This window comes from Colobus angolensis, unplaced genomic scaffold, assembly GCF_000951035.1.
Source record: "Colobus angolensis palliatus isolate OR3802 unplaced genomic scaffold, Cang.pa_1.0 Scaffold61, whole genome shotgun sequence".
NCBI lineage: Eukaryota > Metazoa > Chordata > Mammalia > Primates > Cercopithecidae > Colobus > Colobus angolensis.
In genome coordinates this window covers 7653372-7679722 of record NW_012119710.1, presented here as the reverse complement: position 1 = coordinate 7679722, position 26351 = coordinate 7653372, and the positions used below count along the sequence as shown (strand labels likewise).

Here is a 26351-nt window from a genome sequence, read left to right as displayed (position 1 = left end):
TTCTCGAGGTGAGAAAACTGAGGCTCAAAGAAAGTTTTGGGGCTTGCAGAATGTTCTAAATCAGTTAAATTTAAAAAACGTTTGTTGAGCAAGACCAATGCCTAATGCCCTGTTCCAGGCCTTGGTCAGAGTAGTGTCCAGCATGAAGAAAAAGCATCCAATGCAAATGTCTTGGGTTCAAAACTGAACTACTGTAAACATGGTACAGGCTGGAGGAGAGGAAACCATAATAGTATTAGTAATAAAAGCAGACATTAGAAATATGAGCTGCTATTTCCTGAGTGCTTACTTTCTAAGTGCTGGGCATTGGGACATGTAATCGTTATATATAATCAGATGATACAGGTATGGCCATGTGCCACACATAGTGACATTGTGGTCAATGACTGAACACATATGCGATGGTGATCTCACAAGATTACAATAGAGCTGAGAAATTCCTACTGCCCTAGTACTTACTATATTGTACTTTTAATCATGATTGTAGAGTGCACTCCTACTTATTTACAAAAAGAAAAGCTAACTGTAAAACAGCCTCAGGCAGTTTCTTCAGGAGGTATTCCAGAAGAAGGCATTGTTATCATAAGAGATGACAGTTCCATTCTTGTTACTGTCCCCAAGGACTTCCAGCGGGATAAGATATGGAGGTGGAAGACAGTGATGCTGATGATTCTGCCCTGAGTAGTTCAAGGCTAACGCTTATGTTCATGTATTCATTTTAAACAAAAAGTTGCAAAAGTAAAAAAAAAATTAAATAAAGTTTTAAAAATAAAAAAGCTTATAGAATAAGGATTAAATATTTTTCTACAGCTGTACAATGTGTTTGCGTTTTAAGCTGTGTTGTTACAAACAAGTCAAAAGTTAAAAAAAGTAAAAGATTTTTAAATGGAGAAGTCACAATAAGCTAAGGTTAGTTTATTATTGAAGAAAGAAAAGTAGTTGTATATAAATTTAGTGTAGTTTAAGTGTACAGTGTTTATAAAGTCTTTAGTAGTGTATGGCAATGTCCTAGGCCTTCATATTCACTCACGGATTCATCCAAAACTACTTCCAGTCCTGCAAGTCCCATTCATGGTAAGTGCCCTATACAGATACAGCACTTTTATCTTTTATACTGTATTTTTACTATAAGTCTTCAATGTTTAGATTCACAAATACTTACCATTATACAACTACCTATAGTATTCAATAAAATAACATGGTGTACAGGTCTGTAGCCTAGGAGCAATAGGCTATACCATATTGCCTACCTGTGTAATAGGCTATTCCATCTAGTTTTGTGTGAGTACACTCTATGATGTTTGTATGATGATGAAGCTGTCTAATAATAATGATATCCATGCCATTAAATGACTGAAAACTGGACTCTCATTATCCCTCTCAAGGAAACAGAGGCTCAAAAGGTAAAAGACTTGCCTTGGTCTTATAGCTAGTAAGTGGCTGGGGGCAGTGGTTAAGGGATTGATTTCAGGACTGCCTGACTCCATAGCCCATGGTCTGAATCACCACTCTGTTGACTCTCAGATGGGAATCAGTCTAGAATTCATGGAGGAGGTTGCTTCTGAGCTGAGTAGTAAAGGAAGGGAAGGATTTGGGGTATATTAATAGAGAAGGATGTGCAGACCTAGTAAACAAATATAAACCCAAGGCATGGATAAATTACAATTGCTGTCACTGTGCTGTGCATTTTACAAATGATATTTTCATTTAATTTTTCCAACATCCTGTCCATACAGATGGAAATTATCACCACTGTTTCACAGATCAGGAAACTGAGACTTCAAGACATGAAGCCAACCAGTTCCCACAGCAAGTAAATGGCAGAAATGGGACTTGAACCCAGGCTGGTCTGGCTCCAAAGCCCATCCTCTAATTATACCTCAATCTACAATGAAGTCCAATGTTAGGTTCCTGGAACAGCAGATGTGAAGGATAAGGATGAGAAATTGGTGTGAGGAGAAGGTTTAACTCACACTGTAGTAGGTCTTATATGTCAAGCTGAGAAGACTGCACTTTGTTGTTTCTTTATTTTATTTCTTTTATGCACAAAAAGCTTGATTCTAGAAACTGTTTGAGATAACTAACCTGGTAGCAGGTAAAAGATGAAGAAGTCTTATCTATGTTGGCAGTGGCAGGGTTAGAAAAGGAGTCTAGTGGTTTGGAAGGCAGTGAGTGCAGGGAGGAATGAGCTAAATAGATGCGGTGGATAAGAACAGGTGGATAAGAACAGGTTCATGTGCCCATCTGGGTACCAGGAACTCTGAGTATGTCATTAACATAAAGAGGGAGGCCTGGAAGAAAAGCAGCTCTTGGCAACAGGATTCTAGTTTTAACTGCAGGGCTTTACAGTAGAGACATTTCACCAAGAGTTGGGATGTAGCTCCAGGGCTCAAGCACAGAAATCTGGCTCTTCAAGGTACACAGTATCAGGGATAGTCCTGACCCTTAATCTGGGGACACTGCACTCGCACAACTTCTCTGTGTGGTTGATTGTCTATTTCTTCCAAAATACCTGCTTTCCACCTGTAGGGGGAGACCATATCCATACCCTTTGACATGAAACCCAAAGGGCCTCCCTGTAGAAAGGTCACCATCCCACCCCTTATTTGGCTTGCCCAGGACTTGTTGGGGCCTGTGAAGGGTGAGTGGAAGTAACAAGCATCCGGGAGCTCTAAATGGGATTACACACTTCCACCTGGGTTCTCTGTCCTCTGTCCCCTCCATGGGAAGGGCATGGGCCACAGAAGGGCTGCTCCTTCCACCTGGGCTCCAGAACAGGAAGACACATGGAGCCGACTGAAGCTGCTGCTACGGTCTGAATATGTGTCCTCACCAAATTGCTGTGTTGAAATCCTCACCCTCAAGGTGACAGTATTAGAAGGTGGGTCCTTGGAGAGGTGATTAGGTAACGACAGCAGAACCCTAAATGGATGACATTAGTGCCCTTATAAAAGAAGCCCCAGAGAAACCCCTTGCCCCCTTCTACCATGTGGGGACACAGTGAGAAGGCACCATTGACAAACCAGGATAGGTTCATATGAACAAGTCCTAGCCAGACACTAAATCTGCCAGCGCCTTGACCTTGGACTTCTCAGGCTTCAGAATTGTGAGACGTAAGTGTCTATTGTTTATAAGCCACCCCGTCTACGGTACTGTGTTACAGCAGCCAGAACAGACTAAGACACTGACCCACAGCAGCAACATGGCCATAGCTGCTGACATGCAAAGTGCATGACAAATAAACGCTTGTTGAAGTAAGCTGCAGAAATTTGGACAGAAAGCTCACTAAAATACATCTTGTCCAATATTCCCCCCCCAGTACTCCCTTTAGATCAATGGTTCCTACTCCTTTTGAAATCAGGAAAGATTTTGAAAATCCAACTATTTTCTGGCCTCATCTGTAGAAATACAAACATACATTTTTAATTCGAATTTTAGAGCTCATAGAACCACGGAAGCCTAATCATGAATCACTAGGAATCCAGAAATCCAATGATTGTTTTCTCTGCCCTTTTGGGAAAAATTCAAATGATATGAAAGTACATAAAAAGAAAATACTCTACATATTAAGATCCCTATCCCAGACCAGTGTTTCTCAAGCTTCAATGTGTTGTCAGATCAGCTACGCATCTCGTTAAGATGAAGTGGCTTCTGGTTCTGTGTTTCTATCAAGCTCCTACGTGGTACCACTGGTGCTGGTTCCAGGACCAGCTTTTAAGCAGCAGGACTCTAGACACAGGATCTTAAAATAGATAAATTATTGCCAGTAATACCCTAGAGAGGAAACAAACTGATACGGTCTGCCTGTGACCCCACCCAAACCTCATCTTGAATTGTAGCTCCCATAATTCCCACATGCTGTGGGAGGGACCCAGTGAGAGAGAATTGAATCATGGGGGCGGTTTCCGCCATACTGTTCTCGTGGTAGTGAGTAAGTGTCACAAGATTTGATGGTTTTATAAGGGGTTTCCCCTTTCACTTGGCCCTCATTCTCTCTTGACTGCCACCATGTAAGAGTTGCCTTTCATCTTCTGCCACGATTGTGAGGACTTCCCTGCCACGTGGAACTGTGAGTCAATTAAACCTCTTTCCTTCATAAATTACCCAGTTTCATTTATGTCTTTATTAGCAGCGTGAGAACAGGCTAATACACAAACTAAATGTCCTACTCCCACCCACCTGCAAAAAAAAAAAATTCGAATCGTAGCCACCCCACCTATGGTTGACTCAAACTTGACCTTGCTACTATGTGCATCTAGTGTTAAAAGAGACACAGTTCTGTTTGGTCTGTGCATTGTAAGAAGTAAAACTTTAGGCCTTGATATAAAAGTAAACTGCCCAATCTATTCTAAAACCTAGTTCTGTGTGGAAACCTCCAGTCTTACTTTTCTCCCTTTCTCGCTGTCCGGAAGGTAACAATGTCGTGGGAAGCCTCGGGCGCTGAAACTCTTCCCAGGATTCGGGTGTTCTGGTCCCTGGAAGCAGAAAGCAAGCAAGCAAATGGCATTTTTCAAAATATTTCTGATAAGAGGCGGGTTAGGCTGTGAATAATTTCAATAATAATGATAATAATAATTCCCACAGCGCCTCAAGAGAGAACAGACCCGGAAAGCACTGTGAGTGGTCATTTAACACATGTTTCTGTGTCCTTAGACCTGGGTTTGGATGCAGAGCTGCTACCTCCCACCCTGTTAGCTGGAACCCTCTCTTGGGGCTTTTGTTCCCCCTCTCTCTAACAGGAATGATGCAGAGTCCTTCCCTTATGGGGCTGTTATAAATGTTAAGTGAGCGGTGCCTGATGAGTAGTAAGAGCTCAGTAAATGTTTAACATCATTGTCCATCATCTTCATCATCTATTGTCTTACAAAAGAAGAAATCTGCAGTGCAGAGAAGATAAGTGGCTTCTGTAACATTAGCGGCTTTGCTAAAACTGAAGCCCAGATTTCCTGAGGCACACTCTGGATTTTTAACTACTCAGAGTAAAGAAAGTGTCTCCAAGCTACGAGGCAGGCCAAGAGAATTTTCTGAATGATTCTTGTGGATTTTCTCTTTTGTCCTTATGGGTTTTTGTTTGTTTTCTTCTTTAACAATAGGAATTGGGATAGTCAGGACTAAAAATCTTCTAACAGCATTTCAGCTATTGCCACCCAATACCCTATTAAGTAGGCAGTCTCAGGCCACTGGGTGAGAAAAAAACTGAAGAACAATTGAGTGAGAACAGGTTTCCTAATCAGTGCCCAGAATGGGTCCACAGGCCCCTTTGAGAAGCTCATGAAAAGCGGCAAGTTTTCTCAAAGGTTTGTCTATGATTTCTGAGCATCCTTGACCCCCTCAGGAATGGAACCCTCTTTAAAAATACCTTCTAGATTCAACCAGTATAAAACTGATACTTCCATGCTCTCATGTACATGATCAGCAAATATGTCCTGCCTGAATAAATGAATGAGTGTGGAAGAACAAATGAATGAAAAAACGAAAGAAAAAAACCCAGATTTTTCTTTCTCTCTTATTATGGACCATGGTTCCAAAATCATAAGAAATTCTGTGGTTTTCCATTTTCTTAAATAGTTAACCTGATTCAAGATCACCTATGGTTTGACGCAGTAAATGCAACGGGGTCTCAGAGAAGGGAGAGGTCACCGTGAGCTGAAAGAAGCAACAATGCCTTCTTGCAGATGCAGAATGCAGCATTTATGAATTTTACATTCATAGGAAATCACTACAAATTTACAACCTACCCATGGCCCCGGCTGTTTCTAAATCAAGTTGCCTGACTGAAAGGCCAATTCTAACCATGGCTCTGACTGCTCCTGATCTGCCTGGGACTGTCGCTTGTGTGGCCAACTCAGACGCCTGCCTGGCACTGACCCAACACGGCTGTGCCCTCCCAGCTCGTTGCTAAGTGGAGCAGTCACGACTCTGCCTCAGCCCAACCCAGAGTTTCTCCCCAAGGGAATGGTTCTCTGCAGTGAATGCAGAGCTTGAAGGTCTCCACTCCTCACAAAGGCGCATGCCTGTGTGGTCCCTGGAAACTTGAGTGACATGGCATTGAGTGTCCTGCTACTTACACTGAAGGATGAATGTAGATCCTAACAGTGGAGAGCTGCATTTCCCTTGATACGAGCTTGGGTTTTTCAGGAGGAGCCACCACGGCACCCGTCAAGGCAGCATGCGCCACCTCTAACCCCTAGTGCGGACTCTCTGCTCTTTAATCCTGGAGGAAATGGTAGCCCCACGTTTGTCTTTGCAAGCTTTGGTCTGCTCTTCTGCTCACCAGACCACTGGCTGTTTCTCCCAAGTCCTGTTTTTTTCATTCATGTCTGTATCACCTTGACTCACTGCCTCTGAGACACTTGAGAAGTCTCACCTGACTCCATATCCAACCGTATCTCTCTCTTCCTTATCCTGGCCTTCCCTTGTTCGAGCCCCATTCCTAGGGCCTGGACTGTGGCAGTGGTCTTTTAATTGGTCTTCTTCCCTCTGGCCATCCCCGACTCTTTTGCCTAACTAGCCTTCCTAGAGCATAATTCCAATCACACAGTGGTCCATACTCCTAACTGCACACCCAATAACTGTTGAGTAAAATCCATGACCCCCGCCCTGGTATTCACCGCCTTCTATGATCTGGATGCAACCTCCCTCATGGCCTAGTCTTCTCCCTGCACCTCCTTCATGCTTCCTCCTTGTACTTCCTTCCAAGTCTTGAGCCCCAAATTAAACCCTTCCTTCTTGTCCTTTGATACTCAAATTTTTCCTCTACAACCCTCTTACCTCCTCCCACTAAAAACATTCTCCTCCATTTATTCATGTCTTTCTAGACTCAAGTAGAGAATTCCCTGCACTAGAAAGTCTCCTCTGACCCTCCCAGACAGACAGACATAAGCCCTCCTCTTTACCATGACAAGCAGGACCTAAAATAATGTTGACAACCAGGTGTGGAGCACCTTGGCACTGTGCTTTTCCTTCAATATGCATAGACAAACGTTATCTCCCATTCTCACCAAACCTCTGCCAGTTGGGCTCCTGGCTGTGCAGGTGAAGAAATCAGGCTCCAAAAGGTCAAGGGCCTGTTGTCTGAAACAGCTGTCCCCAACCATTTTGGCACCAGGGACTGGTTTTGTGGAAGACAACATTTCCATGGACCGGGGTGGTGGGGGATGGTTTTGGGATAATGTAAGAGCGTTACATTTATTGCGCACTTTCTTTCTATTGTTATTACATTGTAATATATAATAAAGTAATTATACAACTCACCATAATGAAGAAGCAGTGAGAGCCCTGAACTTGTTTCCCTGCAACTAGGTGGTCCCATCTGGGGGTGATGGGAGACAGTGACAGATCATCAGGCATTAGATTCTCATAAGGAGGGTGCAACCTAGATTCCTCGCATGCGCAGTTCACAATAGAGTTTGTGCTCCTATGAGAATCTAAGGCTGCCACTTATCTGGAGAAGGCAGAGCACAGGTGGTATTACTGGCTCACCCACCACTCACCTCCTGCTGTGCATGCTCTTCTGTGGCCTGAGGGTTGGGAACCCCTGGGCTAAAGGCACCAGCTAACAAAGACTCAGCCAGGAAGTAGAACCCAGTCCGTCGGACTTTGAAGACCTGTGTTCTCACTTTGTCTACACTGCATCTCAGAGGTTTTATTAGTGATGTACATTTATCTTCCCTGACTGGCTGGTAAGCCCCTCCAGGAAGAACCACGATTTATTCACTTCTTCTGCAGGCTATCACAACTTCCTGTTTTATTTCCTCCACATCGATGATCGCTATCTGGAAGTACCTTGTTTATTCATTTGTTTCCTTTATGGCCTTCCTGGCCCCATTAGAATAGGGGCTTCAAGGAGCAAGGATTGCGTCTACTTTGCTCATTGCTTCTCCAATGTCTAGAACATGTCTGGACCATAGTCCACACTCACATGTTTGTTAAATAAAAGACAAAATGGAAGAAGAAAACTAGGAGGGAGGAAAAGAGGAATTAATATTTGCTAAAGAAATGCATACAGTCAATGCCCCAGAACACTCAGAAAAAGCTTCATTGTGTAAAGGAAGGTGCCACATTTGCATTTACTGGCAGGAATAGTGTTCAAATTTGTTCTGGACTGTCTTTCAAAGAATCAAAAGAGGAAAGTAATGCCCACCAAAATCAAAGCCAAGTATAGCTATCAAATTGCAAGTGCAAATACCGTTTGACAAAGAAATTCCACTTCTGGAAAATTATTCTACAGATATATTCGCATGTGTACAAGGTTATTCATTCCAGCATTATTTGTTGTAGCCAAAGACTGGCAACAATCCATATGCCCATCAAATGGAGACTGCTGAATGCAAATAGTGGTACATTTATACAATGGATGATTACACAGACACAAGAACGAGGAAGCTCTCTCTATACGGATGTGGAAAGATCTACAGACTATATAGTTAACTGAAAAATGCAGGATGCCAAACAACGTGCCTAAACGGCACTGTTTGTGGAAAAAAAAGGGAGGGGTGGCTGCAGTTCTCTGTTGCATGTGCACAAAGAATCCTGGAAGGATACATAGGAAAGTCAGAACAATGGTGATGAAGTCGGGGGATGTGGTGTCAGCGGGCGAGGCTGGGTAGATGGGGGACAAGTGTGGGAAGGAGACTCTTCATATGTAACATTTTACCTACAAACATGTAGAACAATAAAAACCAAGGGCTGAGGGAAAGGCTCACCTGAATGCCAGGGGGGATGCTGTAGATGATCCGGATGGTTTTGCAGTCTGGGTGGCCAGGCAAGGAGTGGGGGATGAGGTGGTACTCCATCTTCCCTGGAGGTTGGGTGCCTGTCTTCACCCCATAAATGGTCTTGCAGGTTGGACACTGCAAACTCCCATCCTGAGGGGCCAAGGCCAGGAGAGCCAGATTGGGAAACAGTTTTGGTAATAACTTCCCCACCCAGTCCCAACAGGTACCAGAGATAAAGGGCCAGGGGGACAAAGTGTGCCCTAATGAGTGATAGATCTTAGTTTTTCACCCCCAGCCCAGTCACATAGGCTATTTCTGCTTTCTTCAAAGTAACAGGAGGTAAATTCCACAACTGGTCCCATGCTCCATGCTGAGGAATATGTAAGAGAAGGCCCTGTCCCTGAGGAGGGGACCAGCTCACTAGGGCAGGAGCAGACACAGGGAGTCATTATTCAGCTACTCAGTACCAAATGGGTGGAACAGACAGCAAGACCTGGAGAGCAGCAACTGCCCAGTTCCTGAGCATCAGAATCACCCACAGAGCTTGTTAATCATACAGATGCGTGAGCCCCACATCAGGTCCACTGAGTAAGAACCAGGAAGCTGCAAAGTGTGGTGGTTCAGGCTGTGAATGCGAAAATCAAGCTGCCTAGACGTAATTCTTAGCTCTGCCATCTGCCTGCTGTGTGACCTTGGACAAATTAATTAACTTCTCTGAGTCTCAGTTTCCCTTATAGGAGAAGGATAAAAAATATCTGTCTCATTGGGTTGTTGAGAGAATTAAATGAGATAATCTATAGGAAGCTTTTAGCAGGTGGTGTATCTAAATGTTATCAGCATTTTTGCAATTTCTGTGGAAAGACTGGTGCTCATACAGGTTTGGAAACTACTGCTATGAAAAGAGAAACTGGCCACTAAGAGCTGGAGTAAGTGACGATAACCTTAAGAAAATGGTCTTTGAAGAATAGCTATGAATTTGCTTAGAAGGATAGAGTGTAAGGTCTGCACAAATACCTAGAAGAGAGAATGATGTCAGTAACTATAGTGCTTTAAATCATACTATAAAGAGAGTTTAACATTTCTTGTTTCATTTAGGCCTCAGCTTCTGACACTGGCCTGGAAGAAATTATTAGTCCCTTTTTATAGAGAGGAAAATCGAGGCACAGCAAGATTAAAGGACTTGCTGCTTGTCACAGGGTGGGGTCTGTTTAAACCCCCAGCTTTGCATTGCAACTCAGTGGCTCCATTAGTGGGAAGGGGCAGTTCTGGACGCAGGGGTGTACAGGGTTATGGTCTCACTGCAGGGCCTGGTGAGGTGCTGCCTGGAAGAGGGCCTGGACACCAAATCCTATTCCCAGGCTTGCAAAAAGGAGGGGCGAAGAGAAGGAAGGCGCATGGGCTGGGAGCGACGTGTGTAAAATGTGCTGCTATGCAGCTGGGAAGGAAAGCTTGCCAGGACATCCCCATCTCCTCAGGAAGACAGGGATCCTCTGCTGAGCTATTTAGGGACTTCTCCAGTCTACTCACTTAAAGCAATAGCTCGTATTCAGGGTGACTATTCTCTGAAACCAGGCTCCCACTCTCTACTCTGGCCTTGACTTGCTTCATGACCTAGGGTGAATCACTCCCTTCTTCCTGGGCCCTTTTCTCTCATGTGTTTGATAAAATAGAAACACAAGCTTCAAAGTATTAGTACAAAAGAGAATAAAGCATAGACTCTTGAGAAACATTTTTGAAAGCCCCACGGAAATAAAAGTAGAGTTACCATATTCTTCTTGAATATAGACATCAAATAGGGAACAAATGTGCTAAGGAACCCCTTTAAGCCCAAAATAACCTCTTGAAATGCAAGATCCCAATGAAACCTTTTAGCCCAGGGCTGGGAAAGTGAGCAAGTGATCCAGATTTGCATCCCCCATCAATGACCGCCCACCCACCCACTAGAAGCGTGTCTCTCAGGGACACGAAGAAAGTGCTTTGAGAACTTCAATCAAATAGGCTACATGAAGATGAAGGAGAAAATTACAGCCTTTAATACAAAGGTGATATCAATTTGCATAATAATAGCATAACACCCCATAAAGTAGGTATAGTTTTAATCTCCATCTTCCAGATGGAAAATGAAATCTCAAAGAGATTGGAAAACCTTGCCCAAGGTCATTCAGCTAATAAGCCAGGATTCAAGCTCAGGTCTCCCACCTCTCTTGCCTCTACTTCTTTCCCACAGTAACAGATGTATAGAACAGACCCTGAAACCCAGACAAACTTCCTGCTTAGTGAGAGGTTGGGAGCTATCAGGGATATCTCAGACTCTCATGTAATCTAAGCTTGGCATGAAGAAAGAAGTAGTATTTAAACTCATGGAGATGGGGAGTAAAAGTTATCTCGAGTATGGAAAAGAACATGAGGCAATGACTTAGGAAATGCTCAGACATTGTAAGGAGAGAATTATCACCTATGGAGCCCTCCAGACTCCAAAGAACCAGCTCTAATGAGGAGATACTATTGCATTGTCAGATAATAGTCAAAATAAGCATCCAAAACAGCCTTCCCCTCTTCCAACAGTGGGATTCTAGGGCAGGGATTACCAGGTGTTACTTTGGCAACAGTCTTTAGTACCTTTGAAGGGCCAATCAAGGGTATTTTGAAATTGTCCAAAGAAAATTATAGCTGAAAATCACTATCCCTGGAGAAGAAAGGGTGATTGGGAAACGCATTTACAATGGTATGAACGAATACTCAGCAAGGGTCTAGAGCTGTGATAAGAACTTCCTTTTCTCTCACTGATGGGAGCACACTTCACCTAGCAACGGGCCGTGACAATGGGCCACTCCCCTCAGAACCCTCATGGACAAAAACCTACCCCTCTCTTAGATCTGACACTGAAGATGGAGAGTTAGCTAGCACAGCCCAAAAGGGAAGGTGAAGATGGGTCTTACCAGCGCCGTAATTTAGTAAAGAACCGATCCTGCTGAGAACAGCCAAGATCCTCACTCTTGCCTAGGGGTAATCTCTAAGATTTCCCAGATCACTTGAGCAAGAGCCCTATAGGGCCTTCACCATCTTGCTACTCCATAGCCCAGTGTGAAGGGTGGCAGGAGCCCCATAGGCTGGCACTGACCTTGTTTCCATTGTTGTACATGGCGACCAAGCAGTAGATGTGGTAGATGTGGCCGCATCTGGACAGCTTCCCTACCAGGTCAGGTTTTACCGTAGGCTGCGGGCCCTTGTAGCCTGAGGGGGCCGTGAGGCGTTCCATACAGATGGTGCAGTCCTGGAGAGGGAGGAGACACAGCAGAGAGGCCATCAGCTCTCACCCAGCCTGGGAGATTTCCACATGATCTCAGAGGTCAGATGAGCTCTTACCACTTCTCTTCTAAAACATCCACAAATCAGGGTGTATGTGCTTTCTGGAATCTAAACATCTTTTTATCTTATTTTACATGACAACGTCCTGAAACAATTCCTGGTACTGATTAACTTGGGCTCATCACCTAAATTATCATAATCATGAGAGCTGTGACAATGCACTGTCCTTCTGTTTCGTCCTCCAATGGCTTACGGAGGAAACAAATGCTGTCAACAAGCCCACTGACGAGCTTTACTTGAGGTGAACTTGTAAAGGAATGTAAAGGAATTGTGTTTTACCTGTTCCAGAGGGACTGCTATTTAAATAAATGTCCAACAGGGTTTCTCAACCTCAGGACTATTTACATTTTGGGGAGGACAATTATTTGCTGTGAGGACTGTCCTGGGCATTGTAGGGCGGTTAGCACCATCCCTGGCCTCTGCTCTGCTCACAAGGTGCTGGTGACATCTCCTCTCCTGAGAATAATGACAACCAAAAATGTCTCCAGACGTGGCCAAATGTTCCCTCAGGGGCCAAATCGTCTCTGTTTGAGAACCACTGTTCTGTATCAAACCCATTTTAAGGTGAGTTCTTGTGGCTCACCATACTGCTTTTCTTCAATTGAGACTGCCATGTTAAGGTAGCTTAAAATCAATCAGCACTAGGTTGAAGGGGGAGGCGGGAGAGACTGAGGTGCAGCTGCAGCTCTGGACCATGGCCCTTGAACCCTCAGTGTCAGCTCCCCGTAGAAACCAACAACGGCAGAGGAAATGCGTGTGGGTGACGGAGAGGTGAATCCCGTTCTCCTAACTCTGAACTCACCTCATCTGGTGGGTGCCGGACTTTCTGCAGATATTTTTTTAGCACTTCCTCTGGGGTTTTACCTGCAGAGATAGGAGGTTCAGTCGGTCACCAAGGCACAGGTAAGAGATCAAACAGCCTTGCCATGCTAGGCATGACAGAGGGGGAGGTTATTAGGCAAGTTAAAAGCAAAAAGGGGAGGAATTCCTTCTGCAATGGAAGTTAAGAACACGGAAGAGAGTATGGATGGTGGAAAAGCAAGTGAGATGGTTTGACGAGAAGGCTTTACTTCTTGCGGTCCCTTTTCTGACATCTCTCTGCCTGTTTTCAACAAACCCACTTTTTTAATTGAGAAGGTTTGAGTAGTTTCTCTTCCTTGTAGTCAAATGATTTGATAACAGCACTTTGTAAACGGTTACACATTAAATAGATGGTAGGCAGTCTTACCACCTTCATTTTACAATTTGCTAAGTATAGTCTCAATTTATAATGTGGTGTCAAAGTGAGATTATATTTCTGGGAAACAAGGAAGTTACGAACCACAAGTCCAGAACAATCTTCCCTGGCTGTGGATGACACTGTCACCGCCAGCAAGCACAGCCCTGCAGCAGGGGAAGGGTGATCCTCTGGGAACCATCCTGATGGGCTGCAATGATTTAGGGATGTTTTGGGGGGACTGGACTCTTAAAAGGTAGCCCAACCTGAAGGTAGAGGATGGGATGATACAGCCTGAAAAATGATCAGTGCCACCTTTGGCCACTCCCTTAATTTCTCTAAGCTTCTGTTTTCTCACCTAGGAAATGGGGATGAGCAATAGCACCTACCTCAAAGGGTTGCTTTGACAATTGAATGAGCAAATGGATGTAATGCCCTTTAGCTCTCTGCCAGATAAGGGCCCGATATGCACTATTAATAATAACAGGAAGAGTGGGAAAGTGTAAAATGCTGTGATTTCCTATAAGACTATGAGCAAGGCAACTGAGCTCATTTAAGCAGGGAAATCTTGATAGACTGAAAAGTAGGACAAGGATTTGAGGAAGTGGATCATGCAACAGCCAGAAGCTTCGATGCAGGCCCTTTCCTCTGGTTGCCCTGCTTCTCTTATAAGAATTAAGCTCTAGTAATTAAGAGCCTATTTCTTGCCAGGCCCTGGGCTAAGTGCCACACACATATGATCCAATTTAAACTTCACAAGTTTGCAAGGTTGGGGCTTAGGGAGATGGTCAAATTTAACAACCAATGCCAGTGACCAGAAAGACCAGCCACAGACCTAAGCTGGGGTCCTGCAGTGCTAGGAAGGTACAGATAGTGACCCCTTACTTGCTGGATTGTGTGCAGGGGGTTCCTGCAGGAACAAGGTTCCTAAGGAGGAGGTTCCTAAAGGAGGATTTCTGAGCATCTGTACATTCTAGGGGGACACAGGACAGTGACTATATCCTGTCATTGATGCATTCCAGGATATACCTGCTGGATACCAGTTATACAAGTTGTGACTATTTTTACTTCATTATAAAGATGAGAAAATAGAAGCTCCAGGCGGTCACACGACTTGCAAGAAACGAAGGTACGATTTGAATCCAGTCTGTTTCGGTTCCAGTGCCAAAGTCATCTTTCTCCTCTAACATATTTTCTTTGTACCACACCTTATATTTTTATGTTTCTATACTTTTGCACTACATATTTTTATTTCTCAAGGTGTTTCCATATGATCCATACACAATCAGCTTTGGTATAATCATCAACATTTACTGGTTAGGCCCACTTAGCAGATGCAGAAATTGAGGCACAGAGGGTGAAGCCGTGGCTATGACCCTTGGAGGTGGAGGCAGAGTCAGGGCTGAGAGTCAAGTCTTTGACTCTCAGTACCCCATGAGACAAGAGGCTGGTACCTTTCTTGGCTTGTTTTTTGGTGGTCTTGCGGCTCGTGTTGGAAACCCCTGGGATGGATTTTATTTCACTCTTGCTGACGGGGGGTGGGTGTAGGACCAGCTTTGGTGGCCTGGTGAGACACACAGGCAGCCCCGCTGCACTCATGAGGATCCCAGTGATTCCTGGAAGGGGCAGGGCATGGGTGAGGAAGGACTGGAGACTTAGCTCTCAACACTCCCCAAATTCCTCTTTCCCCAGTAACCTACTCTCCTCCTTTCCAGGAGAAAGTTCTCATAATTCCTGGATTCTCTACCCTGCACTTTCCCCAGAAACTTATTTATTCACTCACTTATCTTCAATTGCATGCTTTCCTTTCAGTAATCAGTTCTTTTCCAAACTCTTCATACCCTTCCCATGCAATTCCTAAAATCACCATTTGCTTTCATTAATATCCAGATTCTCTCCTTTTTTCCCACAAACGCTCACGACCTATTTCATCACTCTGATTTCTCTACCTTAACCCAGAGCATCCTGGGGTTTCTCTTACCTGCCAAAGCAGGGTTGACAGGGCTGGACCCATTTAGGTTCTTCACTGGGACTGTGGGGACCCTGTGAAAAGAAAAAGCAGATACAATGTCATTTTGACATGTGGAACAAAATGGACTAGTATTTAATTCTAATAAGATGCAGTAAGTGCATAACACAGCAGACAGCAGGAAGTGGCATCTTCAAAACCTGAGTCAGGCCGTGTCACTCCACCACTCAGAACCTCAGAACTATGTTCCTCAGTTCACTCAGAATCAAAGTGAAAGTCCTAGCAAGGCCTATAGAGCCCGGCACGATCTGCCAACACTGCCACCCAGCTTCTCTTATTCATCTTGCTTCCTCTCATGTCACTCAGCTGTCAAGGAGCCAGGTGCATTCCTGCCTCAGAGCCTTTGCATATGCTGTTCCCTGTACCCAAAATGCCCTTCCACCAGACAACTGCTTAGTTTCCTTCTACAACTCCTTCAGTCCTGGCTTAAATCCTACCTACCAGGTGAGGTTCCTGAGACCGTCGTATTGAATATTGCTACCCACCCCTGCACCCCATGCCAGGACTCCTGCTCTACTCAGGATCCTTTAAAAGAAATGATTGCTTATTATGCCACCTTCTAGAATCCAGGCTCTACAAGGGCAAAGTATCTTTGTCTGTTTTGTTCAGAGCCAGGCACTAGCAGGCATTCAATTGATATTTGTTGAAGGAATGAAAACACAAAGAAGCATGTTCAAACCAGAGTACACACAAGAGTCACCTAAGATGCTTTTAGAAGGAAAGAGTCCCAGATCTAGACCAGAATATCCACCTGTGGAGCACAAGAAGTTGCATCTCCCAAAGCTCCTGAGAGGATGCAGATGTAGCAATCCCCAGCCCAACATTTGGAACCACGGCTAGAACAGCTGTCAAGTCTCCTTTTCCCTGAGACGTATATAAATATGAGGCAAAGCTTCCTCCCCTTTCTATCCTTTTCCCCAGCAACTCCAGCCAGGCTGGAGAGGAGACGGCGCAGCTGCCTGGGAAAGGCGCAACCCCCCACAGCGCTGACTCGGAAAATATGGGACACATGGGGCTGGGTCTTGCGCCATCCTTTCTGCCACCCACACTCCTGCAGCTGGGCTTGGAGAGGCTAATGGACCCGGTCACACATGACTCCAGGAGGCAGACAGCCTGCGAAGCCAGTAGCTCTGCTGTGGGGGCAGGATGGTGCTGGGAAAGCAAGAGGAGGGAAAAAAGAATATCTGTGTATTGATTTATCCATCCAAAAAGTGTTTATTGAGCCCTACTTTGTGTTGTTGGCTATTCCTAATGCTGGGGGTCAGGAGTGAACACACAGCTCATGGCCCTTCTTCACTCACATGTTACAGTTGCCAACATTCACAAAGCTCACTTCCTCCCAAGAGTGGCTCCAACTGCTCACGGCACATAAACCTGTCTAATCCTTCCAACATCCTATGCAAGAGATGCACTTATTAACACCATTTTAGAGACAACTACATTGAGGTACAGAGAGGTTAAGGAAACTTGGTAAAATCACACAGATAAGCCAGAAAATCTGGCACTAGAGCCCATTTACTATGCTGCACTCTTGCGTTTATGTAATCCTTGTAACATCCCACACTGCAAACATAGACCAGAAACTCAGAGAGCGTAATGAATAAACCCACCATTAGGAATGGGGAAAGCTGCAACGGGACCTCCACGCCGAGCAATGGGGTCTGTCTCTTCCCCTCATGTCTGTAAGGGAGGTGCTTCCCCAGCTCTAAGCTACTGTGAGCCTGCCTGGGACTCTGTCCCTTTCCAGGGATGACGACATGTGCACCAATGCTGGGAGATGGATGTGAAAGAACAGATGTGGGGATGGGAATGTTTGTGTCTCACCAGGCCACCCAAAGCCACTTTTCTTCCGAAACTGTCCCCAGGATCAATCAAACCAGGATGGGAGGATGGAAGAGAAAGCTGAATACAAAACAAGGGCAACTGGGCCAAGAAAAGAAGAATGGATTTGCTTCTGGACTCTGTGACCTGCTCCCCAGGGCCAGGCATGGTATGGTGGACGGGGAGTCAGGAAAATCAGGTTCACGTCCCATCCCTGACAGGAGTTTCTCGCTGAGGTAATTAGCTTTTCTGAGCTTCAGTTTCCTCATCTGTAAAACTGTGAGGGTCTTGGGTTAGAAGATGCCAGGGAAACTGGTTGACAACTTCCCACCTCAATATCTGAGAACAAGGTGGCCACCCAAGCCCTGAGTCCCCCACTTACGGCAGATTCTCCCCCACCCAGCTCTTTCTGGAGAGGTGTGGGGGAAAGACCTGGCTTCCTGTGTCCTGCTCCCAGCTCCCCAGCAGGGGGCAGCACTCAGGGCTCAGTCGTGCACCTGCCTTCTCCCTTGCCATCTCCAGACCCCCCACTCCAGCTGATGAGTAGCTGTGATCTGGGTGACAAAAGCCACCTTTGTTCCCATAAACTGGACTGGCAGGTTTCCACACCCAATCTGGCGAACCAGGAAATAATCCAATCCCCGGAACACCACACGTCTCAGGCAGCTCAAGAACTCAGGGGCAAGGTCTGGAGAGAGGGAGGGAAGGGCCTGCATGTGGACCTGGGACACACAGGAAGACTGTGGGTTCAATAGGTGGGAGAGATACATGTCCCTGCCACTTGAGGAGAGGAATGACGTGGTAGGTGGGCTTGTGACTGGGCTCTGGGAAGGAGGGGCCTGGGGAGAAGGGGGGATATTTGCTTGTGAAATCCAGAACGGTGTAATGGAAGGAGCTCTGCACTGGCGTCAGGGAGTCTGTTTTAGCCCTTCTCAGCACTGACCTGCTTTGCCTTTGGGAGAACCACACAGCGTCTCTGCGTTTCCTTGACCATATCCGAGTTACCACAGCTGAGAACAGGGCATCCTAAATGTCTGCCCCACGGGGGCCCTGTGAGGATTTAGGAACTAGGTCAAATAACTGTGTAAACAGCTGAGTCCTATGCAAGTTTGGGTGACTGTTTATGCTTTTACCTCCCAAGTATAAAAGGGGCATTGGGCTGAAGAAAGACGTTTTCTGCTCTTATGTTCCAATTTTCTGATTCTGATTCTTGAGGTCATGGGTATCCAGCATAAAGTTGAGTGCTGGGTAGTACTTGAGACGGTTGAGTTGGCAACACCTGATCTCACCTCCCCCACTATTACTGGTTAAACCTTGGAGAACAGCCCATCAAGTCCCAGCTGGTCACACCCTGTTGGGGCCTCAGCTACAAAAGCCTGAGTTCTCCTAGAAAACAGCAACCCAATGGCAGGCACGCATCTCACATCCTTCAGGCAACTCCATCAGCCAAAAACTGTCTGTCCTAACCGCTTCTTGGCCAATCAGAAGACACCCTCTGCCCCCATTCAGTTGGGCTGTTCCCCGATATGCAGGGTCCAAGGTTTTGTTTCTGTCGCTAAAACATAAAACTAAGACAAGAGAAGAGAGCTGGTAAGGTGGCAGAGAAAGGAGTGTTGAGGGAGGGAGGATATCTCTGCAGGCACCATGACGAGCAGCAGTGTTTTTCTCGGAGTTATGCACCAGCCCAGGAATCCTCCAGCAGGACGAGGATCTTGTCTCTACGGCAACTGAGGCCTAGCTGGAGACAGAGAATCCTCAGCTCTAGAGGAGGGGGCTAGAGGGGTGGCGCTTGCCTCCACTGCACAGCCCCCTTCTTGCTTCCCTTTAGAAACCCCCTGCTTCTGTCTCTGAATAATTCACAGGATCTTTTGTTCCTGCCCCCAAACCTTTCTCTTCATCCCACTCCTCCCGCCCTCCCTGGTCTTCCTTTTTCCGTGGGAAAGTTGCTGGAAGAGGTCATGGGCAGAGAGAGGGGGGGACGGGGCCCTGCAGCGACAGAAGGTCGATGGCAATGCCAGACAAAGGGAATAAACACGCTAATTAAATGGCCAAGAAAGGCTGGAGGAGAAGATGGGAGTGGGGGTGAGGAAGGCGGTAAGAGGTGAAAAGCAAAGGGCTGGAAGATCGAGAGGAGTAGGCAGGGGCCTCCCTCGTCAGGAAAACAGAGTAGAGGAAAAAAAAACAACTTGTTTCTCTAGCCCATTTGAGACTGTGCTGCCCAGACCTCCACCCATTCTCTAGCCCCAATTCTATTAGCGGGCAGAGGAAATAAAGAAGATAGATAAAGCTGCTGACTCCACTCCCTCATCAAGATTCAAAGCCACCTGGGTGCCTCTCCCGCAGTGATGGCATGAAGTCACTTGGCATTTGTCAAGGGCACCAGAGACAAGGTGGGATGTCAGACTCTACTCAACTTTGACTTCAACTACATGGATACCTGTTAACAATAATAACAGCAATCACAACGACAGCAGCCTATACTGACTGAACTCTTATTATGTGCCAAGTACTGTGCTAAGTCTATATACTTAGCATGTCATTTGATCCTCATGACAACTGTAAAAGGAAGTTACTATTACTATCCCATCTTATGGGTGAGGAAACTGAAGACGGGATGCAAATCTTGTCCCAAGTGACACAGCAAGGCACTTGGGTTCAAGCCCAGACAGTCCTAGTTTCTGGAGGACGTGTTCTCATCCAGCACAGGCCCCCAGGATGGTGCTGTGTGAAACTGGGGAGAAATTAAGCAGTAGCAGGGTTTAGCCATCCATTCCCCGCTCCCAAACACTTCTGCCATCTCAGGGGAAGTCATGAAAATCTCATGCATCTCGCCAGCATTTTGCCTTTTATAAACTGCCTTTGTGTACAATGAGGAGCTGGGCTTTAGCCAAAAGAACAGTGGATCAGGAGACCAAAACCCGAGTTCCAACCCCTACTGCATAATACATGAGCTCTGTGTTTCTCCTTGGGAAATCAATTCTGAGCAGGATGTCTGTGCTTAACACTTAGATCACAGAGTAAGAGAACGCGCTGCCAACGGGCCAACTCCCGTAGTGGAGATTTTCCCGATAACTCCATGGAGTAGGTAAGGCCACTGGATCTTGCAAAGATTCTGTGGCTTACCTCAGTGACAGCAGTAGCAGTAGGGGCTGGGCCTCTGGATTTCCAATCCAGCACTCCTCCCACCCTGTGGTGTACCCTCCTTCATTTCTCCTCCCAGTGCCAAACCTCTGTGTGCAGGGACCCAGCCGAGTATCAAAACAACCTTCTTAGAGTGGCCTGGACTTTCAGACTTAGGCACCCAATGCAATCGAAAACCATCCTGATCAGCTGGGATCAGGGGCAACAAGGAGAGCCAGGCCTCTCTGAAGACAGAAAGGGAAGACTGGGTGGCTGTGAGATGCTAAGACACCAGGGGCTGGCAGGCAAAGGTTGCAGCCACCATATGAACCTGGGTCACTTCAATTTTATGATCAGGAAAATCAAGAACATAAAAAGCAATACAAACAGGACCTACAGCATCAACAGGTTGTCACAGAAATAACTGAGACAATGTATGAAACGTACCTGGCACATAATAAGTCATCACTAAAAATAGGCCAGTATTTCAATTTGGAGTCACCTCTCTGGCTTCCAGAGAGACTACAGGAAAGAAACTCTCATTTTGCACCTACTGAACGCTGGGCATTGTGTAGGTACTTGGTAGAAGAGGAGCACAGCAGAGTCAGAATCTGGGCTCTAGTGTCAGATGTCCTGAAGTCTGAATCCCATTCTCTGCCAGTGATTAGCTATGTACCCTTGAACAAGCAAACATCTACTGTCTTCAACTATAAATGGGATAATGCCTACTTGCCTACTTCATAGAGTTGTTGCAAGGATTACAAGAGATGATAAAACCCCAAACTATAATACAGTGGGAGTTCAATTAATGTTGCCTATTATTGCTTAGTAGGCACAATCTTATTTTTTCTTTCTTTCTTTTTTTTTTTTTTTGAGACAGGGTCTCATTCTGTCACCCAGGCTGGAGTGTAGTGGTACGATCACAGCTCACTGCAGCCTTGACCTCCTGGGCTCAAGCGATCCTCCAGCCTCAGCGGCCCAAAGTGCTGGGATTACAGGTATGAGCCACCACGCCTGGCCACAATCTTCTTTAAGCCTCACAGCCACCCTAACAGGAGTATTACTGCCAGCATTTACAGATGAGAAAGTTAGGACTCTGTGATGTTAGGGATCTGGTCCTAAATCACATGACTAGTAAGAGCCAGTCTCAACCAGAGTCCAGATCAGAGGCCGAGCATCAAACCCTCCCTCATCCACCACACCATGCTGCCTTCAACTGCAGCCAGGGGTCAGCACAAGATGAGGAGAAGCTTAAGTCTTGGCAGCCCCTCCTTCTTCTGATCCAGAAGATCTGCTGTAGCCTATCTCTGCTGTGAGTAAATGCTCTGAGGCAGCTGTGGAAGCACCTACCCAGAGGCGATCAGCACCCGGGACTGGGCAATGGCCAGTCGCTGCAGGTTGCTACGATTCAAGGTGGCCAGGGCCACCCTTCCAGTCTTGCCGTTGGGTCCTGGGGGGCTGGCAGGAGAGCCCACGGTTGTCCCAGTGGGCACGCTGGAGGCTTGTCTCCAGATCACCTGTGATGGGGCGGTCTTCACCGGGCCTCGAATGGTGCCTGTGCTGTCCAGTGGCTTGGCCCCAGAGCCTGGTGGTGGGGGCAGCTTGACCACTCCAGGAGGGGGCAAGTTCTTGCGGGTCACCGGCGGCTGTAGGGGTCCAGTGCTGCCATTGACCACGGCTGCCTTAACACTCATCACCAAGACACACTGGGGACAGGAGCAGGGGGACATGGGGGGCGAGGTGGCTGGCCCAGGGCTGACTGGCCAGGACTGAGCCTTAGGCAAGGTCCCCGTGACCATGGGGTAGATGAGGTCGAGGCGCCGGCGGACGCGGCGTTGGCGCTGGGTCTGACGGTTGATCTGGCCCATGGTGTTGAAGTCAATGACGTAGCTAAAGCCAATGGAAGTGAGGTCGATCCAGGGGTGCTGCTTCTCATAGGCATGCTGGATGGTGATGCCCACTTCCATGTCGTAGGGCGTCCAGGAGCCATTGTCGTTCTCCCACTCCCACACCACGCCCTTCCCAGGGGCTGAGGAGGGGTCATAGTAGTTGCGGCGAACTGGGCGGAGAGTTCCTGCCAGGGTGGGATGGGGAGAGGTCAGAGTCAGCATGCAATTACATGAATGGCATGACATTAACAAGTCATGCCATTGCCATAATGGCAAACATTAAACAAGTCCTACTGTGTACTGGGCATGACACTGCCTGAAGTGCCAGGTTTGAATGAAACTCATTTCTCCCTTTAAGACGTCTCCAGTCCAACCAGGGTAGAAGCAGATGAGTTATGACATGAAGGATATGGCTGGCAGTGTAAGGTAGCAGAAAGACTGCCTCCTGGTTTGTAGTCGGGACAACTTGGTTTGCAGCCAAATTCATTCCATTTACTAGCTATTATAGAACCTCTTAGCCTCCCTTTCCCTCCTGGGAAACAGGATAACTCCTTCCTAGAGTTTTTGTACAAATTAAATATGACTCACTTATTTATCCAGCAAATATGTATTTGTACATGCCAGGTTCTGGATTTCATGTGAACCCTATGAATACACTAAGGCATGAAAAGCCCTTGACACACAGTAGGTGCTCATAATGATCATATTCCTTCTCCTCTGTTCCTCTAAATGCTCTTGTGCCAAGAGTCATGAGGAAAAGAATACAGGGCTGTGGAAGCCTAGAGGACTGAGGGAAGACTCTGCCTCCATGGGGGAAGGCTGCCCAGAAGCGGCTGTGAGGGAGCTGGATCTCTATACATTTATGAATGCTGTCAAAAAAAAAAAAATGGTGTGTTACTATGAGGAGATGGGAAATCAGGTTGGGAAAACTCTCTCATATTTCCCAACATTAAGTCTTATGTCAGCAGCAAAAGTAACATTCTCAATGGTCATGAGAATAATTTTATATTTATCTGATGTCTTTCTTTAAGAAGCTCAAACCCTCCTAAAGATAGGATTGTCTTAATTTTGACAGTCTCACTTTGGGGCCAGGAAGAGGTCAGGGTTATTACACGGTAATGGTACAGCAGATATGAACTGTCAGGACTGCAAGGGAACTGAACCTGTAACTGTTGCCTCTTTCTCCCTCACTCAAAACCTGAATCCTGACCCATTCTCAACCAGGGCTCATTTCATGGTATCAACATTAAGGCTAAAGATGCCTGGCTCAGGGTAGGGTGGGGAGGTTGGGGAGGGCTCCTGGGATGCTGGAATCTCTGCATCTGTCAGCTTAAGCTCTATCCATCAAAGTGGTGAGAAAAGACTCCCTTCATCAGCCTCTGACCCACCCCTCCTGCAACCTAGAGGGATATACCAAGAGTGGGGACAGAATCCCATTCAAGGAGGGAAGAAAAGAAACAATGGCTATTCAGGCCTTTGCCAGGGTCATAACCCGCCCCCCACCCCAACTCCAAGCCCCTTAATGACCCAAACATCAACATTCAGAGGCACAAGGGAGAAGCAGAACAATCCCCTATTCATCACCAGGGCCTCTGTTGGGGAACATGGGGGTATCTGGATGGGGGAGCAGGAGAGGGGGAGGCGATAGTTCTCTGGTTTGTCTCCATTTCCTTCCTAAGTGCCCAGCTTGCTCGGGACAAAGAGTATGGGCTTTGGAGCCAACAGGGGTGGTTTTGTCCCTTCCAGCTGTGTGATTAAGCCTCAGTTTCCTCATCTGTTTGAGTCCCCGGTAGCGACTTCAAAGGGTGGATTTGAGGATTAAATGAAGAAATGAATATAAAACTCAAAAATAGCACCTGTCACCATGGCAAGAGCTCAATGAAAGTTGGTGATTATTATTGTAATTTATTTTCTATTATATGTCTAAGCAGGATGGAGAAGCCATGGGGAAGGTTTAGCTCAGGGTGTGTGTGTGTATGTGTGTGTGTATGTGTGTGTGTGTAGGGCGGTAGGGGGGTGTAAGAAAGAGAGAGAAAGTTTCTATATAACTGACACAGGATTTTCTTCTCAGTCACTTTGCAAGCCAGGGACCTCTGGCTGGCAACACCCTGCCTAGGCCTCACTCCGCCACACAGTCTGCTGCAGGAGATGGCAGGAGATGCCCTGCTCACTCTGACCACCTGGGCCAAGTTTGGCTGCACACCAGTTCCTAAGTTTTTGTCCCATACCCAAGAAGAATGAGGATATGCTGACAATCGAAGAGTGAGCAAGGTGGGGAGTTTTACTGAGTGATGAAACAGCTTTCAGCAGAGAGGGGACCCAGGGATGGTCCCCCTACCCAAAATTGGGAAAGTCCCTGCAATGTGGCTGAGTCCGCGGCTTTTATATGCTCAGAATAGGGCAGGGGCAGGCTGTAGGTAGTACTGGAAAAGGCAACATTTGATGGGTTAAAAGGCATTATTCAGAAAGAATCAATTGGGAAAGGGTAGGGAAACAGGAACAGAAGTTCTCACACTGGGTTGAGGGTTTCATCCTGGACCAGCAGTCCAGTCTTTCAGCCTTCAGGCTGTTTTTGGCTTGAAGGTAGGGTTTCACTGGAGACCTGCCCCTATCTGCCTAGTCATTTGGCTGCGTTCTGCTGCTCTCAAATTGGTATTTGCACAATCTTTATTACTTACAAAGCACCTCACATATCCCATGTAAATTTCATAGCAATCCTAGAAATACCTTTCACAAATGAGGAATTTAAGTTTAGAGAGTTTAAATGGCACTATTTGATATTCTCTCCAGCGTGGCAGGGACGGTGCAATTAATCCCCTCACAGATGTGCCTAAAATACTTTTTTTTTTTTTTTTTTTAACACAATACCATTATCAATCCTGGAGATGCCTGAGAGTTGTCCCAGAACTTCTGGAAACTACGCCATGGACCTATAATATTCCTTTCTAGGTTTGTTTTCCTCAGTCTCTGTGCTTTCTTCTATTCCTGCCTGACAGAGGCCCCTTTTATCCTCGTGCATTCCCCCAGAGTTCTCTGACTCCCTTCCCCACAATTCGCTAGGTCCCTTCTACTGAAATGGCCTCCTTTGTCATTTTTATCTATTGAAATTCTCCTTACCATTCAGGTCTTAAGCCATTCTCCAACCATTTCTTAAAATGTTCTCCCAGCCCAGGCTCCACCCTCAGGAAGCCTGAGCTGTGTAGCTTGACTATGCTGATGTGCACCATTGTTTCAGCAACACTTTTCATACCAGCCTGCCTTAAGCGGGGGCAGGAATGCCACTGTGGAGCTCTTTGCATTCTTAGTGCCTAATGCAGTGTCTGGCAGTTGCAAGGGCTCCATAAACTGCTGAGACTGATTGAAGATTTCTGGCTACTTTAATATTTAATCATTTATCACATATCACTGAGTACTCATTACCTGCTATGGGGAATGCAGATTCAAGCATTCCTCAAGTAGCTTTCAGTCTAAAACAGGGTTGGAAGGCAAGTGTGTGAATGACTATTTATGAGGCAGAATGTATCACAAGGAGAATGCCAACAAAATGCATGTTGGCAGGAAAATCGACCACGTCCCCTCCCTGCATAAATCCCTTCCATGACTTCCCATTAGGTTGAAATCTAAATCCCCCCACCCACCAACATACATGGCCCCCTCATAGCCTAACTCTGCGCACATCTCAGCTACACTGGCCTTCAATCTCTCCTCATTGCTAGGCTTCTCTGATTCTGGGCCTCTTCACAATGCTGGTTCCTCCCCAAAACTCTCTGGCATCTTTTCCGTAGCTCTTCCTACAGGAAGAGCTTATTTCTTCAAGGAAGTCCCCTAGGCAGTCCTGGCCAGGTCAAATTCTCATTCCTTTTAAAAAATTTAATAGCACTTATCTCAACGTGCAGTTACATATGTATTTATGTGTCTAATTTGATGAACATCTGTCCCCCTCACTAGACTCCCAATCCCATGAGAGTGGGCATCAAGGCGTGTGCTCATAGTGGTATTCCCTGTGCCTGCATGTCCTCGACACCCCGAAATATTGATTCAATGAATGAAGTAATGATAGTTTGGAAAGCATTTCAAGCTGTGGAGAATATTTTAAGAAATGAGTAACAAGGCCGGGCGCGGTGGCTCAAGCCTGTAATCCCAGCACTTTGGGAGGCCGAGACGGGCGGATCACGAGGTCAGGAGATCGA

The 26351-nt window shown here is 46.3% G+C and overlaps 1 protein-coding gene across 1 annotated transcript in view; it reads right to left on the bottom strand.

Moving 5' to 3' along the window:
• The window catches only part of DTX4 (deltex 4, E3 ubiquitin ligase), a 35612-nt gene that overhangs the window by 4021 nt on the left and 5240 nt on the right, over positions 1-26351 (bottom strand). Inside the window, exons 2-8 of the mRNA XM_011963494.1 lie at positions 21623-22346; positions 15284-15345; positions 14757-14918; positions 12889-12950; positions 11839-11991; positions 8706-8867; positions 4386-4475 (exon numbers count right to left, since the gene is read on the bottom strand). Coding sequence (XP_011818884.1) covers positions 4386-4475; positions 8706-8867; positions 11839-11991; positions 12889-12950; positions 14757-14918; positions 15284-15345; positions 21623-22239 — 1308 coding nt within the window. The 5' untranslated portion in view covers positions 22240-22346. The remainder of the gene's footprint in view (positions 1-4385; positions 4476-8705; positions 8868-11838; positions 11992-12888; positions 12951-14756; positions 14919-15283; positions 15346-21622; positions 22347-26351) is intronic.